This window comes from Rhinoderma darwinii, chromosome 1, assembly GCF_050947455.1.
Source record: "Rhinoderma darwinii isolate aRhiDar2 chromosome 1, aRhiDar2.hap1, whole genome shotgun sequence".
NCBI classification, from domain to species: Eukaryota; Metazoa; Chordata; class Amphibia; order Anura; family Rhinodermatidae; genus Rhinoderma; species Rhinoderma darwinii.
In genome coordinates, this window is record NC_134687.1 from 621,300,197 (window position 1) to 621,320,577 (window position 20,381).

General features: G+C 46.2%; 1 protein-coding gene across 5 annotated transcripts in view; it reads right to left on the bottom strand.

Annotated features, from left to right (window-relative positions):
- Positions 1-3,103: 3,103 nt before the first annotated feature.
- CPLANE1 (ciliogenesis and planar polarity effector complex subunit 1) overlaps positions 3,104-20,381 on the bottom strand; it is a 92,572-nt gene continuing 75,294 nt past the window's right edge. For 4 of the 5 annotated variants that reach the window (XM_075842070.1, XM_075842079.1, XM_075842052.1 and 1 more), the window contains 14 exons: positions 20,203-20,332; positions 19,433-19,671; positions 18,773-18,860; positions 16,303-16,422; positions 14,411-14,435; positions 13,636-13,767; positions 13,403-13,547; positions 12,329-12,390; positions 10,587-10,748; positions 9,854-9,972; positions 8,181-8,270; positions 7,191-7,325; positions 5,780-5,928; positions 3,104-3,830 (listed from right to left, as the gene is read on the bottom strand). In XM_075842070.1, coding sequence (XP_075698185.1) covers positions 3,690-3,830; positions 5,780-5,928; positions 7,191-7,325; positions 8,181-8,270; positions 9,854-9,972; positions 10,587-10,748; positions 12,329-12,390; positions 13,403-13,547; positions 13,636-13,767; positions 14,411-14,435; positions 16,303-16,422; positions 18,773-18,860; positions 19,433-19,671; positions 20,203-20,332 — 1,737 coding nt within the window. In that variant the 3' untranslated portion in view covers positions 3,104-3,689. Of the gene's footprint in view, positions 3,831-5,779; positions 5,929-6,866; positions 6,901-7,190; positions 7,326-8,180; positions 8,271-9,853; positions 9,973-10,586; positions 10,749-12,328; positions 12,391-13,402; positions 13,548-13,635; positions 13,768-14,410; positions 14,436-16,302; positions 16,423-18,772; positions 18,861-19,432; positions 19,672-20,202; positions 20,333-20,381 lie in introns of those variants that run through there. The other variant, XM_075842088.1, reaches the window with a different exon arrangement.

Consider the following 20,381-nt stretch of genomic DNA (forward strand, 5'->3'; position numbering starts at 1 on the left):
TCCCGTCACTTTTCTGCTAATGCTTCCATTCACAATAACAGAGCGGTGGGCGCAGATGACGTAATCACGTGGGCCTGATAGGATTACGTCATCTGCGCCACAACGCATTGTTACGATGAATGCGAGCGGCGCCAAGAAGATGGCAAGTGACGGGACCGTTCAGAGCGCCGTTAGAACGTCTTAGGTGTAGTGTAGTGGACATTCACGGTAAGTTCGTCACAATCGGGCTTACCATGCCCGCTTGAGACGAACATTCTCCCGATGTTGCTAGAACTACAGTATCTAGCAACGTCGGGAGCGCGCACACTGCGGAGCGGAGCGGCTTGATTGACATCAAGCCGCTCACGCCCCTTTTTTTAGAAAAGATAACCAGCACTAGCTGAGTTATCAAGTGTAAAAAAAAGGCACTTAGGAAATGAATTTTAATTTTTTTTTAACACCAAATGTTTTACAATTCATTTCCTGCTTAGAATGTCTAAAAAAAAAAATTTGAGTCAACTTGGGAATAACCCTTTAAGGCCTCAGTCACACGTGCGTGAATCATGTCCGTGTGCTGTGTTGAAACAACGCACAGCCCCATTAATTTCAATGGGGCCATTCACACATGCGTGATTTTTCACGTAGCAAGAGTCTGTTGCATGAAGCTCACCGCATGTCCTATATTGCTGCGTTATCAGGCACCTACGTGCCTATTGAACACATTGGCTGCGTGAAAACCATGCACCGCACACAGGTGCAAATCCGTGTGCGGTGTGTGATTTGCGCATCAATCCAATTAAAAAAAAGATGTGCTTTGCGCTTACATGAATAACGCGTGCCACTCGCAAAGTACACTGATGCATAACGCAACACGCACGGACCAGGCTCATGCGCGTGAATCTGATACGCTCGTGGGAATGAGGCCTAAGGAGATTGCAAAAGAGTCGATTGAGCAGGAAGTAGAGACAAATGGTCTCTGGAAAAGAATGGAGGTGGCGGAGACCCTTTGAGAGAGTGAATTCTGATACATTTGAGAAAAGAAGACCCTAGACAGGAAAAAAAAATATGAGGAAAATACCGCTTCTCCCACCAGCTAATGAACAACTTCCAGGTCCTATGGTAAATAACAGCGAAAGATGGGGTGGACGACACATTTTAAAAAGCCATGAGACCATAGGACTGCGACTACAACACCAATGCAACCCTAAATGCTGGTGGAAAACTTAACCCTGAAGGAGCTGATCGTCCCTAAGCAGCAGAGGACAGTGCACGGTAGCAGGCCGTGCCCTCCAAGACCAGTCCAGCACACCAGGATTGTTGCGATGCTCTCCACTTTGATTCGCCTGGGAAGAAGGGGGGGGGGGGCATATAGGAGGCAAAACCTGTCCCAAGGAACAACTAGACCACCTACTGCACAAGCCAGAGGGTCTTGGATTTGTGTCACAATGAACCTGGATAACATCAGATCCACTTCTGGGGTTCCCCACCAGGCGCATAGCTGGGTGATGACATCCTGATGGGAAGAAAAAAGAAAACATTCTCCTGGGTCAAGGCACTCAGCTGAGGAAGCCAGCTATACATACAGTTGTCTACTCCCAGAATGTGAACCGCAGTATGGGATGTGACTGTCCAGGACAGGATCCTGGCTGACTGCCATCGAGCTGCATGTACCACCTTGATGATTCAGGTAGGCATCTCGTGTTATTGTCCAACTAGACCCCACCATCATGGGGGTGGTCAAGTGAAGACGAGACATGTAGATTAACCGCAGCTCCAAGGTTGGCTGAGGGGTGGAGATTTCCAACATCTAAGGCTGGTGTCCATTGTTATGACTGTCCAGTGAAGGGGAAGGAAGTAGCAACCCAAAGGGATAGTTGGAGAGGAAACCACTAGTAAAGTGCCAAATGCAGAGAGAAAGAAGGTGATCTTAGAGGAGGGAGGTCACAAGAGGAAAAGGCACTGGGGAACGCCAGGTCTAGTGGAGGCAAGTACAACTGCGCTCCTGATAGGCCACCCTTAGGTCGTGTGAACCCAGCCTATTTTCAGGCGTAAACTAGGCGTATTATGCCTCGATTTACGCCTGAAAATAGGGCTCCAATACGTCGGCAAACATCTGCCCATTCATTTGAATGGGTTTGCCGACATACTGTGCCGACGACCTGTCATTTACGCGTCGCTGTCAAACGACGACCCGGAAAATGACTGCCTCGTCAAAGAAGTGCAGGACACTTCTTTGGACGTAATTTGAGCCGTTTTTTCATTGAATTCAATGAAGAACATCTCTAAATTACGGCCGTCAATGACGCCTCGCAAAATGCGAGTACGAGCAATTACGTCTGAAATTACGGAGCTGTTTTCTCCTGAAAACAGCTCTGTAATTTCAGACATAAATGCAGTTTACGTGTGCACATACCCTTACGGCTGCCAAAAAAGCCCAAGGAATCCAGTGTGGCCAGAAAAAAATAACTTTTAGGTAAAGGGGAGGAGGGATAGTGGGCCAGGGGGACAGACGCTGTTTTTGTTCCTGTTCTCAGGCGAACCAGCAGGGCCGCACCTTCAGCGTAATCCACCCTGTTCTAAAGTGTACTCGGGGAGCAAACAGGAACCACTATTTACCCCATGCCTGACGGACAACGGAGGTGAAAGGCTGCTCTGTTCTTGGTCTTGTAAGGGGACAACAATGGTGAAATTCACACTGTAATACTTGTAAAACAAGAAGTAGGATAAAATTGCATAAAGCTAGAAGGTCTGCCTCCTATGGATACTTGGCCCAGACTGGTTAGCTCAGTATCTGCAGGCGGGTATAGTCTGTATAAGAGGACCTAACATTTTTGGTTTAGTGTTCGCCTCCTAGTGGCAGAAGTTTACACTAACGGTCTATGTCCCCCAATGACACAAGTGAGAAAAAGTGCTACTTCAGTAGGTGATTGTAGTGCCACTGGGGAAATGTTAGACCAACACCACACGGGCAGTTTTAGAAATTAAACAATCATTGTCCCGGGATCTGCATGGAGCGCCTGTATGGATAGTGTCCATAGGGTCCTGGCTTGTGCTGGTCTAATAGTCTCATTATAGATCTGTACACAGCTTAACGAAAAGGAAAACTTCTGTACGACATGTTCTGCTTTATTCACAAAATATAAAAATGACTTTCTATGAAGACAGAATTTAAATTAATAAATTTAAGATTAGAAATCTTTTTAGAAAAATAAAACATTTGAATAAACTTTATAGAAATTCACATACTGAATACAAAATCACCATCACTTTCATATTTACTAAATAAGACCGCACGTAAAGGCAGCTGTTCGGCCGAAAACCGCCAGAGCATGTGGTTTTACCGCAAGTCAACCTGGTATGAAATGCTTGTTTACGTCCATATCGTTTTTGCTGGTAGAACAGTGGACGCCGCATTGTCCAGGTGAAACCCTTTTGGGTAAGACGATACGAAGTAGCTCCGAAATTAAAGGAACTGATAAAAGTAACACTCGAGGGCAAGATGGATGCAGCGTGTTATCCCTAGTGCAGGGCCTGAGGGGGTGGAGCATAACTACACTGTGGTCATGCTCCACCTCTTAGGGCGTGCAGTAGGCCCGGTTTATCCATTTTACCTGGAGAGTTCTTTTAATTATAAGTATCTTCCGGTCACAGGCGAGGTATTGGAGGAGGGGAAAGGTCAACAATCAAGTGGCGGTTCTTTCTTCCGCCAGCTATATTTCCGTACTGCCAGCATTGGCCACCATGTCTTCTATTGCCTTCCAGTCAAGTTTGCTGAGAATACTTCCTGTGCTCTCTGAGGAATTATCCAGGTTAACATTTTGGGAATCTGCTTCTCCATTGGCCAAAGAAACCTATGTAGAAAAAAAAAATGGGGGGGGGGGGGGGGGGGACTTGGTTGTTAAACAGGAAAATGTAATGAAATCTGAACAAAGCAGAGACAGAATATGGTACATGCCAGAACAAAACAGAAGTCTGACGGTATCCTGAAACCTTGTAATTCAGAGTCTGCACCAGCTGGAGGCGCTCTGTGTTCTATTCGGAAATGTTTCTACTACATTAAAACGCAAAGCTATAGTAGCTGGGGGGGGGGGGGTAGGAGCTGGCTAAATGGCACAACAATAGAGTTCATGAAAGAATCTCATGCTGCAGCTTTAAGTGTTTTTGAGGCCACCTCATTGCACGTACCTGCATACCCTTCCTCATGGTCCTATGGCAGCCCTTCAGGGTATATACTCTGCCCCTCTTTAAAGGATATGTATACTTTTGCAACCAATAATTCATTGCTTCGATGTATTTAAAATAATAAATGAAGCAATTTTGAAAAAAAAACACCTATTGTTTTGTGTATACAGCGCCTGAGCGTCTCCATGGTGACAGACTACAAATAAAAAACCCTGTGTAGTCCTGGAGCTACAGTACACATTCAGTGGGTTGGTAATGTGTAGGGGACAGATGGGTTGGAGACCTGACGAATTAGACTACACAGGGGTCAACAAGCTAAAAACGAATGAACCAATCAGAAACCACCACTACGCGGACAACCAAGTTTTTTTTTTAACCTGGTCTCTATAGAACACCGGGAGACTCTCGTTCTCCGCCTGGGAAGCAATCCTAAAGTAAACTTGGTGTGGGTGGAGGTAGTTCATACCCTGGTTTTAGGAAATAACCAGATCGATTGTGTTCCCTGAGTTGCCTGTATTTGGCACACACATCAGGATGAATTGAGCCGACCTCGAGGTCTAGTTTCCAGGCCCAATGCAAAATCTGTACAAGAGCCGGGCCCTTTAAAATGTTGTGCTTGAACTCTCAGTAGTGAGTTATGTATACAAGTGATTACATGGCAACTCTACACTGACCCCTTTATATTACGGTCTTATGATGTGGTAGAGGGTTCTTTCATACCTCTGGACCCGCCTTACACTTACAACTTCCTAACAATAAAGGAACACTAAACCTAAAAATGAATGATAAAAGTAAAGAGGAGATTTATTTGCCCCCACTCTCTGTCAGTCCTGAAACAAACAATCTTGTAGAAATCCTGCAGAGAACACAGGGGTTAATTTCCTATGGATCACTTCCATTTTCGTCTGGTGAACAGCTGAAGGGTGTGGCTTAGTAAGGGGTGGGGCTTAGTAAGGGGTGGGGCTTAAAGATCTTTACGTCATACTGCCGACAGGGCAGAGAGACATTTGGTGTGTTCATTCAGCATATGTGCTAGGAGATACTCCTGATGCGTACGCTGAACATATACACACACACCAGAAGAATGCCAAAAGTGCCCTCGTCATATCCACCGGGTAGGTATACATCGGTATTCATTTTCTTTTTAACTCTATTGGAAAGCGGAGAGCAGCATATTTTTTTTTGTATGGATGGCCTATGGATGACGTATTCCATTGTACGGTATAAAGTGGCATATGTAGGGGCTTTAGGTCTGGCACATACTCCTAGGGAATTTCACAGTGTATGCCCCATAACTTGATGTGAACACAGCCACACACACAATTGTAAAAAGGGGACATTTGCTCATCTGGGAAATACAAAGAAGATCCTTTATACATGTATCAGTGTTAATTGTAATGTGAGACAAAATAGGAAAAAAGGAACAGAATAGATTAAGGGATCAATTGCTGTTCTATTTTTTTGTGCATTTAGTGTTCCTTTAAGTGATTAATATGACTTCTTATGCCTCTTCCTCCATCTACAGGTGGAAGGTGATATTACAGCTATAAGAGCGCCAGAAATGAATGAATGAATGAATGAATGAATCAATCAATCAATGCTGTAGAGTGTTTTGTACCTGAGACAGGATTGATGGTCTTCTGCTGTTTAATATCCTGTTGATTTCATCAGGGATCTCCCAAGGGCTCACAATGTCCCTCTCGTAATCGTCTTCTAGCTGAAATTCACCAAACTGTGACAGGGGGCTGGTTCCTTTACTGCTCTTATCTGTCAAGGGAAAGACAAAATGCTGATTACCCAATCATTCCATTACTAGGAAAATCGCTAATTATAAACTGATTAGAAACATTGTATACAGATTATATCTCTATGTAATGTGCAAATTGGAGTCACTGTGTACATACATTACATTACTTATCCTGTACTGATCCAGAGTAATAGCCTGTATTATACTCCAGAGCTGCACTCACTATTCTGCTGGTGGAGTCACTGTGTATATACATTACATATCCTGTACTGATCCAGAGTAATAGCCTGTATTATACTCCAGAGCTGAACTCACTATTCTGCTGGTGGAGTCACTGTGTATATAAATTACATTACTTATCCTGTACTGATCCTGAGTTACAGACTGTATCATACTCCAGAGCTGCACTCACTATTCTGCTGGTGAAGTCACTGTGTACACATTACTTAACCTGTACTGATCCTGAGTTACATCCTGCATTATACTCCAGAGCTGCACTCACTATTCTGTAATTAGAACCAGTAAATACTGGTGCATACACTTTTGAATGATAATGGGCTATATTCCAGGATGAATATAAGCCAAGGGGCTAAACCTAGCATCTGGGACCAAGAAGCACTAAAAAAAAAAAAACACAGCAATTAAGCAAATAATTGTGAAAATGCTGCAGTTTTTTTGCTGTGATTTATAGTAATAGTAAGTTATAATGAATCAATCTAGTTATATTTATATTTGATCGTTGATAAAAGAACCTCCCCTCCTAAAAAAAATAAAATGAAACACGCACCATTTGAAGACATCCTGCAAGACACAAACTTATTTTGCATGGGCGTCAAGCATTCATCTGTACCTGGCACGCAGAATGTACGTTACCCCAAACCTAGAATAACCCCGGCCACCAAATTCTGTCTCTCCTTCCTTGGCCCTTATTTACTATCTTCACTAAAACAATCTGTACCTGAATGATTCTCCTCCATGTCCAGAGGCTGCGTCTAAAGGGAGGAAGATACGTGTAAAACTAAAATAGGGTCTTTGTCCTCTGTGCTATAGGGACGTCATAAGTTACACTATGAAAACAAATATGGCATTGCTAATTAGAGGATTCATTTTTTGGGTCAATATTATTCATTGAATAAACGACCTAACAAGGGAAAAAAAATGTCCTGCAGAAAAAAAATTTTGGGGGTAGACCAAAAAAGAAGACATTTTGCTCTGGCCATCATATCCCAAAACAAACCTGGTCTTAAAAGTACATTTGCATGTTGGGTTTATTAACCCTTACCTTGTCTGGACGGTTGCTTTGATGTGACTTTCAGAATCGGCTTTGTAGGTTTACCATGCGCATTTAACCTGTTCCTCGCAGCCAGCATCCCCCGACGCGTGATTTGGGAAAGGCGGTCACCAGGCAGGGACGGATCTAGGCAGAGAGATGAGACCTGTGTGTGGTTGTTCTCACTACATGACATCCATAGAGTTTAACAAGGGCGGAGTGACCACGTGGTCCTTACATGACAGACATGGCCGACGCGGTGTGGACAGCAGCATAAGGGTCAGTATCATGAAAGAGAGGAATCCCCTTTTGAAGAGAATTTGGTGATGTTGTGCCCCTTGGGCATGACTTACATTAAGTGTGCCCTTATTTTTGCATTATTAGGATGCGTATCATTAAAAGGGACACACGCCAGAAGAGATCCACACGATTAGACGTGATCGATTAGTTATCGTTATTCTTATTGCTGTGTATTCCAGCGAGAAACATTCATCATCCGTACATTAAAGATGTAAGATAAGTGGGGGTCCGACTGCTGAGATCCCCACTGACTCCTAGCACTGGGGACCCCGGCCTTTCAGCCACAGTGAGGAGGAGTTTGTATGGAGCGCTGTATTAGCGGTGTCCGTAATTTCCATAGAGTACATGGAGTCCACGCTTTACTCTCAATCGATACAGACTCCTCCGCACTGTTAGATGGAGTTCCCTCATTCTGCGTCCCAGCAGTCAGACCCCCACTGATCTAACATTTATCACCTGCCCAATGGATAGAAGACAAATGTTTCTTGCTAGAATACCCCTTTAGACAAACTCAGAAATGATGTAACCGCTACAATCACGCGGGTCACCGCCACCTCGAGATAAACCCGGCAGACACACGACCCATGGAAAGGGTGTAGACCACATAACAAGCACAGAAGATGTGGTCAGCCGGGTGGCGGTGAGGACGGGCTCATGTCTCCATCCCTCAGTGTGTAAGTCTCTGGACTGACGGTCTCTTACCATATTTCCTATGGACAGAATAGCTGGGTGCACAGGGAGTCTTCATTTTTGGTTCCCAGTTGCTCTTCGGAAGCACATAAGTTGCTGTTCCTGTGTGAGAAGCCAACCATGAGAACATCAGGGATGGAGGAGAGAAGACTTAGCCCTATTCTCCACCACAGGTAATGTCATAGCTCGTAGGGTATGTGCACATGACCTCTTTTCAGACGTAATGGAGGCGTTTTACGCCTCGAATTACGTCTGAAGAGACGGCTCCAATACGTCGGCAAACATCTGCCCATTGCTTGCAATGGGTCTTACGATGTTCTGTGCAGACGAAGCTGTCATTTTACGCGTCGCTGTCAAAAGACGGTGCATAAAATTACGGCCGCGTCAAAAGAAGTGCAGGACACTTCTTGGGACGTAATTGGAGCCGTTTTTCATTGACTCCAATGAAAACCAGCTCCAATTACGTCCGTAAAAGACGCCGCGAAAAACGCGTGCACTTGTAAAAACGTCCGAAATTCAGGAGCTATTTTCTCCTGAAAACAGCTCCGTCATTTCAGACGTATTTGGCGTTGTCGTGTGAACATACACTTATTTTGCCATATTTTTCATATCACATTAATGTTATTGTGGCCCCTGCAGTACATGCAGCCCCCAATAAAGGCAGCGCACTTCTGATGTACATAGATTCAATAGATAGTGGCAGGTGAAGTCATGGACGGCTCGGTGGAGCTTTTGCACCTCTGCCTCTAGAGAAGGGGTGCACTGTCCATGAGGTGAGCATCTTGCCTCAGGTGGCACTTCCTTCCTCAGGCTGGCAGGGGAGGCTGCCAGCCCTTTCTCCTATGCCGGAAGGTCTCTCATCCGCCGCTGATAGGTTTCTATATGGCACAGAGTTTATGCTTAAGTCCGGGTAAGTCCCAGAGGAAAGATTCAAGCTAGCGGGAATGCCAGACAGAGCGCCACCAGGAATCTGCCCTTTAGCCCCTTCCCTACACCGCACGGTATGTGCCCTATTAACCTTTCACTGCCCTAGACCATTAGGGTTTTACCCAAAAACCCTCTCATCACCCTAGACCATCATATGTGCCCCTTAACTCTTTCACTACCATAGATTAGTGTTTCAAAACCCCTGGTTCGCCTACCCTAAGAGGTATGTACCATTGTGGGCATCCAGGACTCATGCTCCAGAACTGCAAAGCCACAATCTCTGAAAATGTGCAGGTGCCCCGAAACCCTACACATTGCACAGGTAAAACATAGGCCACTATATACAGGATTTTGATCGGAGATGACCGCGCGTGCCCCCCCTTTCTAACTTCTTCCCGTGCAAAGCAAAGAGCTGGCGGGAGGTGAAGAGAACAGCTCCATGATCAGCATCCACAGAGGAAGTACAAGGGACTCCTTCCGTGTATGGGCATCTACACTATATGACCAAAAGTATATGGACACTGCTGCTAATGAAAGAATTCAGCTTTTTCAGTCACATCCATTGCAAACAGGTGCATAAAATCCAGCACACAGCCATGTAATCTCCATAGACAGACATTACTACTAGTATGTGCCATACTGAAGAACTCCGTGATGCAGCCCCAAAGAGTAAAATGACAAACTCAGGTCTGCTTCATCTGTGTGTTGTAACAATCTTACATTTTCATCCATAAATTATCCTATGGTGATATTCTTACCCCTTATTTGTGCCCGCGCAGGGGTAGACACGGACCGTGGCTGTGAAGTGCCACCTCTGGAGGATGATCTACGATTCTCAGCTCTGTTGGCAGATAAACTGCGCACTGCACCGCGGGCTCTGAAACAAGAAGATGCATCAACATTTAAGGTAAATTAACCCCTCGCGGAGGGGCAACCAATAAAGCCAACTTCACTGGTTGTCACACAGCTTTCCTGGATTACTGAACAACAAATCTGCTTCATTAGGGTATATTCACATGTCGCAGAAATCGCTGAGACTGTTCCCTTTATCTGACTGGAGTTTGCAGTAAACCCTGCGCCTGCTGCTGAAACAACCCCATGCACATGTATGGAACGGTCACAGAAATGTTTGCAACAAATCTGCCGTGTGTGAATATACCCTTATGAAGTGATGCAGGGGAATGATCACTTCACCACAGATTTGCCCCTATCTGTACCTGGGCAAGACGTGTGATGACTCATATGGAGTTGTGAACCAGTTTTACCCTCCCCCGGTAAAAAAAACCTGCACCTGTATTGCTTTTAGTGGGGAAGATGAGCCATAGGGGTCATCACACATCTTTCCCAGAAGCAGATAATGGCAACGTGACCACACTGTCCATGTAGATGAAAGTAAAGCCTATGGACAATGTGATCATGTGACTGCCGATGGTTATGGTTGCAGCTTTTGTATAGCAAGGAAGGGGGGCAAAGACATGGCAGGTAATTCACCCTTTTGAAGATGACTGGAAGGCCCGGTGTCTGGAGATGGAGGCTCGGGTGGTGCTGGGTTGGGAACCTGCAGGGGGAATTTGCTTGGCTTCTGATAACATTTCCTGTATGAGATTAATGGCATCAGACACCCGATGATTGTGATGCGCCGACAGCAGAGTCCTATAAGACAAAGAGAAGACGAGCTGTAAGTAGGAGACCCCCGGAAGACAAGCTGTAAGTAGTGGACCCCCCTAAGATAAGCTGTAAGTAGGAGACCACCTGGAAGATAAGATGTAAGTAGGAGACCTTCCGGAGGACAAGCTGTAAGTAGTGCACCCCCCGAAAGACAAGCTGTAAGTAGTGGACCCCCCAGAAGACAAGCTGTAAGTAGTGGACCCCCCAGAAGACAAGCTGTAAGTAGTGGACCCCCCAGAAGACAAGCTGTAAGTAGTGGACCCCTCCGAATGACAAGCTGTAAGTAGTGGACCCCCCGAAAGACAAGCTGTAAGTAGTGGACCCCCCAGAAGACAAGCTATAAGTAGTGGACCCCCCAGAAGACAAGCTGTAAGTAGTGGACCCCCCGAAAGACAAGCTGTAAGTAGTGGACCCCCCGAAAGACAAGCTGTAAGTAGTGGACCCCCCAGAAGACAAGCTATAAGTAGTGGACCCCCCGAAAGACAAGCTATAAGTAGTGGACCCCCCGAAAGACAAGCTGTAAGTAGTGGACCCCCCGAAAGATAAGCTGTAAGTAGTGGACCCCCCAGAAGACAAGCTATAAGTAGTGGACCCCCCGAAAGACAAGCTGTAAGTAGTGGACCCCCCGAAAGACAAGCTGTAAGTAGTGGACCCCTCGGAAGATAAGATGTAAGTAGGAGACCCCCCTAAAATAAGCTGTAAGTAGTGGACCCCCCTAAGATAAGCTGTAAGTAGGAGACCACCTGGAAGATAAGATGTAAGTAGGAGACCTTCCGGAGGACAAGCTGTAAGTAGTGCACCCCCCGAAAGACAAGCTGTAAGTAGTGGACCCCCCAGAAGACAAGCTGTAAGTAGTGGACCCCCCAGAAGACAAGCTGTAAGTAGTGGACCCCCCAGAAGACAAGCTGTAAGTAGTGCACCCCCCGAAAGACAAGCTGTAAGTAGTGGACCCCCCAGAAGACAAGCTGTAAGTAGTGGACCCCCCCGAATGACAAGCTGTAAGTAGTGGACCCCCCAGAAGACAAGCTATAAGTAGTGGACCCCCCAGAAGACAAGCTGTAAGTAGTGGACCCCCCGAAAGACAAGCTGTAAGTAGTGGACCCCCCGAAAGATAAGCTGTAAGTAGTGGACCCCCCAGAAGACAAGCTATAAGTAGTGGACCCCCCGAAAGACAAGCTGTAAGTAGTGGACCCCCCGAAAGACAAGCTGTAAGTAGTGGACCCCTCGGAAGATAAGATGTAAGTAGGAGACCCCCCTAAAATAAGCTGTAAGTAGTGGACTCCCCAGAAGATAAGCTGTAAGTAGGAGACCCCCGAAAGACAAGCTGTAAGTGGTGGACCCCCGGTAGGCCGCCATGCGCATGGTTTCTCAGTGTGCACAATGTTATTTTCACACTCGGACGCTGCTCCAGTCTTAATAAATGTTCCTCTGATGTCCTTATGGTCACATAGTAGCGTCCCGTGGTCTCCACATTTCTCCTGCACAGGTCATGTCTCCACACATTGTCTCCACCTGCTGGTGTCTGGTTCTCGGCCTAACCATATAAAGCTGAATGTTGGACTTACCGATCTTTCTCATCCTTCACTTGTTGCGTTTCCCGGATAACTTTTGATGACACCGATGTGTTCTGAGGAGAAAAATGTACTTATTGTAACAGGCAGTAGTGACCACATTGTACAGATCTAGAGAGGGGGTGGCAGAAGGGACAATGTCAGAGGTTGTAATGTTACATAGATGAACTAACTTGAAGGGGTTGTCCAAGATTGAAAAAGAAAGAGAAATGGCGGCTTTCTTGAGAAACAGCACCACTCCTGCCTGTAGGTCGCGTCTAGTATTTTGAACGTAATGGGGCTGATCTGCAATACCAAATCCAAGCTGTGGGTAGGTGTGGCGCTGTTTGTGGAAGAAGGCAGCCATGTTTTTCTAATCCTGGACAACTCCTTTAAAGTGATTCTCTAGTGACCTAGACACCTTGCCATTCAGAATCACATACACAATAGTTATATTGATAGGATATGCCATCAACATCTGACCAGTGGGGGCCTAACTGTTGGAACAAAGGTGCCTCAGCTTTTTTCCTGAACCCCTTCACGCGAGGTCCCGACAGTCAGACCCTATTGATTATATATCCTATCAATACAACCATCAAGGTCTATAATGGGAACAATCCGTGAAGCAGCCGTTCCCTGTCTGTCTCAGGCTGACAATACGGCCCCCCAGTCCTAGGCTTGATGTCTATGGGGGGTGGGCATGCTCTTGTAGGTAGTGCTGGCTACCAACCACCTGCTGCCATGATACTAAGAATTAGCTGGGGTTGTGGGCACAACTCTAAGGAGGCTGCCACATTAATATGTAACTTGTCTGCAGAATCACCCCGACATGTAGGTATAGCTCTGCAGTCCAGTGATTGCTACTGTGCCCGCTGGACCATAATGTTGTGAACGCGGCGGCGGCTGCCAGGCAATAAGTGTCTCAGCAGCACATGACTGTTCTCCTGTGTCAGTGTGAGACGGTTCTTGATCTATAAATTATACCAAGACTTGAGAGAAAGCTAGGAAACATAACAGGCAAGGCGAAGAGCAGCTTTCAGGTGAACAACAAGTCCCAGCACCATGCCGGTCATTGACTAATGCACATACTGCAGTCTGCGGTGACTGGAAGGGTTGGTGCTCCTTCTCTCGAAGCTCCTGCTGCCTCCTCCGGTGCTCGGTCAGACGCTCCCTCTGCTTTTTCTTCATCCAGCGCAGCAGATCTGTCCGCTCTCTCGGGCTCCTCTTTGGTGCCCTGCAAAGACGAAAAGAGGTTTTGTAACTTAGACATGAAAGGTGGCAGATCAGTGCGCGGACCTAACACGCAGGCGTCATGTTCATACCTGGATAGTTTCTCTGCCTGGATATGTGTCAGCCCGAGTTCAGCAGCGGAGACCCCTCCTGCCATGAGATCGCCCAGAATGTCAGCAATATCACTCAGGCCGGTCATCTGTAGAGGGTCATTGAAAACACCGCTGGAAAAAAAAAAGAGCACAACCGTCAGATGAAGGGGTCGGCCCGTGAATGTACTTTTGTGTTAGCGAATATCTGGAAGATCCTGAAGACGGACGTAATGTTAGTAGATGATGTGAGGCCACATGCGAAATACGCAGCACGCTCTATGTGGGCTGTATTAGGCTGCGTTCAGACATGGCGGATTTTTGGTGCAGATTCTGTACAGTACAATGCAAAACCCCATTGGCATGCTGCAGAATACATCTGTGGATTACGAGGCATGCTGAGGATATTTACATCTGTAGCATTCTCTACAAACGGAGGATTTGCCACAGATATTTGCATTGCCACGGGGGAAAATCCTCCACATCAGAATGTAAATCATTGTAGACTTCTATGCAGCGAATACAAACGACGAAGCATCTGCATGTGCCATCTGTAGTGTGTGTCTACACGGGACTAAAACAGAGAGGACATAAATAGGAAGCTCCATACTGACTGTTTCCAGCTCTGTATTGTATATGTATTTCAATGAAAACAATTATGTTCAATATAAAATACAAAAAAAAGCAAATCTGTGGTTCTATCATCACATACAAAACATCATAGACGGAGAAGAGGACTGGACCGGCGGCGCCAGATAACGGTCACTCTTGTCCTTACCTTTGACCCACGGACTGACGGTGAGCTGAAACGAGAAGAGATTGTTACATGAGCGCAGCCGCAGTTATAATGTGGACTCCGCGCCTATAATATAATGAACGAGTCTATTCCCGGTGCTCGGCTTCTCACTTGCTGGGTAACCCGGGGAGACAAGTGGAAACACAATTATTCCGCATGGACACCTGGTACTGGGTTATTTGAGGTAACGATCGTCTCTGACAATGGAGAACCGGTGAGGTGTCCGGTGTGGAGTTACACAAGTGCTGGATATGCGTCTCCCTGTGTCTATACTGCGCCCAGTAGATCCACTCTCCTCAGTCTTTTTTTTTTTCATCTATAGTGGGAGTGTTTCGTCACATCGTCTGTAGGCGGCCGTAGAATCGTCTGTGATCGTTCAGCGCTGCACTAAGGCTCTGTTCACATTACCATCATGGCTTCCATGACAGCTATGCTGGATTTATTTTCAAATGGTTTCCCACAAATCCTGTAGGACCTCATGGACATATAATGGGGTCCGACGTGGTTCTGGTATTCTTGACCGCAGACTACACTCCTGTTAAAAATACCGTAACCCGTAATGGAAACCTAAAAATTGCCAATGTGTCAGACGTATATATTTATGCATATGAAGTAACAAAGTACAAACATAAAATGTTCCCACACGTATCTATGGGGCAGGTTTATGCCAAATGAGTAAGATACGGAGCAGCCGGCTACACTATTCAGCATGGCAAATAAAGTATATGGGATAGTAGAAGTCAATGGACAGATATATATGGAATGTGTATGTATATTTGCACATCCCCAATGTAAAGGGAAAAAAAATATTTATTGGATATATTATTTCCTTACAATAAGCTGATCACAAAGTCTCCCCCTGCTGGGACCCCCAGAGATCAGCTCTGATCTGTGGGGTAACCTGGCAGTAAGTGTTCAATTTCTCTGCAGTGCCACCACAGGAGAAATGAAGTATTACACAGTATCCATTCATATCAATGTGTTGTCTGTGTAAGACAGGACAGGACAGGTCCTCCAGAGAGAGAGACGCTCTTTATAACTGCGCTCCACTCTGACCATGAGATGAGGATCCTGAACCCCCTCTATTACCTCAGAATTCACTAATAGGGTGTACGACAATGGGTTTTCTAAACTGGTCAATCCCTTTAAGGATCATCTCCAACAGCGGCGTTTATAGATATAAATTGTGAAAACCTCAAAAAGGCTCAAAGAAAGTGTAACCCAATTATAGTATATTCACACGCGGCAGATTTATTGCAGATATTTCTAGAACTGAAAGTCAGTCCCATACGTGTGAATAGGGCGTTCTCTGCAGCAGGCGCGTGGATTTCAGATCTATGGAACATCCGCAGATATTTCTGCAACAAATTTGACGGGTGTAAATATCCCCTAAACATTCAGCTTTTGTGGGATCTTCATGGTTTCATGTATCTGGGATCTGCTTCAGGCCACTCCAGCTGGTTGTGCTCCGCACCTGAAGCAAAATTGTGGACACAAAGTCAGTCCTCGGCTCTTCAAGATGCCAAAGGTCGAGGTGAGTCCGGCAGACAGCGCCGGGCCCGGAGACACCATTACTTTTCATAGGGTGCGGAGCCGAGGTCTGATATTCCTATTCCCTGACATTTGCTGCAGGTGAGGAATCTGATCATAAAGGACCCTCAGGTAAAAGATACTTTGGGGTGGTAGACGCAAATCCCTCAAAGTGGAGCCTTAATGACTGATATCAAGTGCAAATAACAGATTATTCCAGGGCATGTGCATCCCCTCACCAGGCAGAATTTCTGGACCATCGGTTGCCAGATCTGAAGATTAGTACTGAAAATTGCTTTAAATGTGTACGTCGAAGAAACGGTAAATACACACAACCCACGTACCTGTGGTGAGATCTCTACCCCCTCTAGAAGGTAAAAAGGCCTCCAGGGGGCGCTCACGTGAGCCAATATATTCATCTTCCTCAGTCAAGTCTTCTAACGTCACATCACTTAACGGCAACACTAAAAAATATTAACACAGTCCGTGTATGGAGCGGGAACACAAGAGCCGCTATAGAATAATACATATTGTGATTATTTGTATGATGAAAAGTTGTACTATTTTCCAATATACTTCCTGTTTCAATTCCTATCGGTTTTCAAGATCTCTGCTTGTTGTTATTCAGTAGGAACCTTGATTGTTTACTTCCAGTGGATACAATTCTGTCCATGGTCATGTGATGGACACACAGGGGTTGGGATCGTTACATGGTCATGTGATGGACACACAGGTGCTGGGATCGTTACATGGTCATGTGATGGACACAGGTGCTGGGATCGTTACATGGTCATGTGATGGACACACAGGTGCTGGGATCGTTACATGGTCATGTGATAGACACACAGGTGCTGGGATCGTTACATGGTCATGTGATAGACACACAGGTGCTGGGATCGTTACATGGTCATGTGATAGACACACATGTGCTGGGATCGTTACATGGTCATGTGATGAATACCCAGGAGCTGGGATCGTTACATGGTCATGTGATGGACACACAGGTGCTGGGATCGTTACATGGTCATGTGATAGACACACAGGTGCTGGGATCGTTACATGGTCATGTGATGGACACACAGGTGCTGGGATCGTTACATGGTCATGTGATGGACACACAGGTGCTGGGATCGTTACATGGTCATGTGATAGACACACAGGTGCTGGGATCGTTACATGGTCATGTGATAGACACACAGGTGCTGGGATCGTTACATGGTCATGTGATGGACACACAGGTGCTGGGATTGTTACATGGTCATGTGATGGACACACAGGTGCTGGGATAGAGTCACAAGAGACAGCTCTGATACACATACTGTAACGAGTCGTGCACCTGTGTGTCCATCACATGACCATGGACAGAATTGTATCCACTGGAAGTAAACAATAAAGGTTCCTAGTGAATAGCAGCAAGCAGAGATCTTGAAAACAAGGAAGAATTATAAGAGAAAGTATATTAGAAAATTGTATCGCTTATAAGAATTATTTTAATACAATTATTTGCTGAATGTTACATAATGTATTTTCCAGACTAAAGGACGCACCTGATGATAAGACGCACCCACGTGCAGAGGATAGGAAACTTTATAATATATATCTGTATTACGGTTAGCACATCCTGAGTGACAATGTGATAATGGGTAGTGTAGTAGCAGATGTGACACTAGGGGGCGGTCTAGATAGCACAGGGCATGAGAGGAGCTGTGGCCAGTGCCGGAGGTCTGGGTAGGAGCTGTGGCCAGTGCCGGAGGTCTGGGTAGGAGCTGTGGGCAGTGCCGGAGGTCTGGGTAGGAGCTGTGGGCAGTGCCGGAGGGCTGGGTAGGAGCTGTGGGCAGTGCTCGAGGGCTGGGTAGGAGCTGTGGGCAGTGCTCGAGGGCTGGGTAGGAGCTGTGGGCAGTGCTCGAGGGCTGGGTAGGAGCTGTGGGCAGTGCTCGAGGGCTGGGTAGGAGCTGTGGGCAGTGCTCGAGGGCTGGGTAGGAGCTGTGGGAAGTGCTCGAGGGCTGGGTAGGAGCTGTGGGCAGTGCTCGAGGGCTGGGTAGGAGCTGTGGGCAGTGCTCGAGGGCTGGGTAGGAGCTGTGGGCAGTGCTCGAGGGCTGGGTAGGAGCTGTGGGCAGTGCTCGAGGGCTGGGTAGGAGCTGTGGGCAGTGCTCGAGGGCTGGGTAGGAGCTGTGGGCAGTGCTCGAGGGCTGGGTAGGAGCTGTGGGCAATAGCTGCAGGCACACAACAGGTCTTTTGTGCACGGTCACACTTCTTGTGATACCCAGTAGTTGCTGTCGATAAAGAAACCGGAAGGTAGCTCCATCCTGTACTCCCCTGTGTGACTTCTTGCTGATCAGCAGTGACACAGCTCCACTTCTACCTGGCATTTGGGGTATTAAGGTGGCCATACACAGTAGATTAACGTCGGCTGAACCTGCTGTTTCCGGCAGGACCAGACGACCATCTAATGTGTATGTGGGTCCCTCCTGACAACAGATGTTAGTGGGGTGGGGGGGAGAGTATCGGGCAGTTGGATTTTAACAAGTCCGATCCTTTTGTTCTCAGGGGAGATAAACCGCCACTATAGGTATCTGGCAGCGACTTGCTCCACTCTCCCTATTCCGAATACATGCTCGCTCGGCCGAGCATGAATGTGTATGGGGGATTTGGAGGTATAGTAAACTGATGGAATGAATGTTCACAGCTATCTAATATATATATATGGGCAGCCTAAGATGCAGAAATGTTTTGGCATGTCCGAAAAATATTGTATATGAAGTGTTTTTTGCATTGCTAAATATTCAGTCTTGCTCTATATCTAGAACCACGTACCTCTCTGTGGGGCTCCAGCACCTCTAGAGGGGACAACTTTAGGCTCCGGCTCAACTACAGAGGTCAACGTCTCTAATGTGTTCACCAACTGCAATAGAGAGAATACAGATAGATATGAGATAGATAGATAGATAGATAGATAGATAGATAGATAGATAGATAGATAGATAGATAGATAGATAGATAGATAGATAGATAGATAGATAGATAGATAGATAGATAGATAGATATGAGATAGATAGATATGAGATAGATAGATATGAGATAGATAGATATGAGATAGATAGATAGATAGATAGATAGATAGATAGATAGATAGATAGATAGATAGATAGATAGATAGATAGATAGATAGATAGATAGATAGATAGATAGATAGATAGACAAATATCTAATGAATTATTGGAAATCAGCAATGATTAGAGAGGTTGTCCCATCTGCCGCCCTATTACATGGACAGATGAGGGTCCTCCGCTCGGGACCCCCTTCTATGAGGTACTAACAAGCAGCGACTTACTCTGGCAGTTTGTGACATGGCTGCATCGAGCGGAGGAGGGGAGGAATGTATGGACATGAGCGCCATCGCAATGTTTACATGCCACAGCGCTTAGGTCAGCGGGCTAGGTAAAGAAGAAACTGGAAAATCCCTTCAAGGCTTACCAGTTTTGTATTGGCAAAGTCGAGGTCCATGCCCTCGGCCATGTTCTGCAGAGCTTGTAGCTGGGCGTCCATCTCCTTCAATCTGGAAATGGCCTCATTACTCTTCACTCGAGGGGTCCACGCTCTGGGGGCAAGTTCACTGCTTGGGGCAGATGTCAAATCTGTAGCCAGAACACGATGTGTAACGCTGTCCGCAGAGCTGGGACCCCAGTCCCCCAATTGTGGCCTGTCCAGTATATCTGAGAAGACAGGACAAAGAGCAAAATAACGGCAAGACTCCGGCCCCACATACTAGATCTGTCCGCCTTCTCCATAGAATTCAATTCCTCACCATTTTCAAGATCTCTGCTTGTCCACAGTGAATGGGAAAATATGTGTTTACATCCAGGTAGAACGAATACTTCTCACAGCTGAGGATTTGCTACAATTGTATCCAGTCTAGGCAATCCTCTGAGCTAACCCATTATTAGCACAAATCCCACTCCTGTCCTGACAGTTCGCTGCAATGTATAAGTGCAGATAAAATGTTGTCCCCAGGCTTTTTAGCTCCCAGAGGATCGTCTAGACTGGCTACAACTGTAGCAAACCATCAGCTGTAAGAAGTACAAGGGTCGGTACCAGTTTTCAGCCTCTGGCTGTAATGGCAAGCAGAGGTATTTAAAATGGTGAAGAATTGTGGCACAAAGTGGCAGAAGGTTTTATTATACAACGTAGAAACTTTATATCAAACGAAAAAAGGCTAAAAGTGCCACATTTACTGGTAAAGTTACCTCTATGTTGAAAATATTCAGGACGCTGCGCGTCGGTTACAGATGCGGCCATGTGATGAAGTTCTGCTGAAGACGGAACATCCCAACTAGCGGAGTTCGGAAATTCTTCTACATCTAAGTGATACCCAGACTGTAGCAATAATAAAAAATTAAAAAAAAAGTAGCATTACGACCCCACA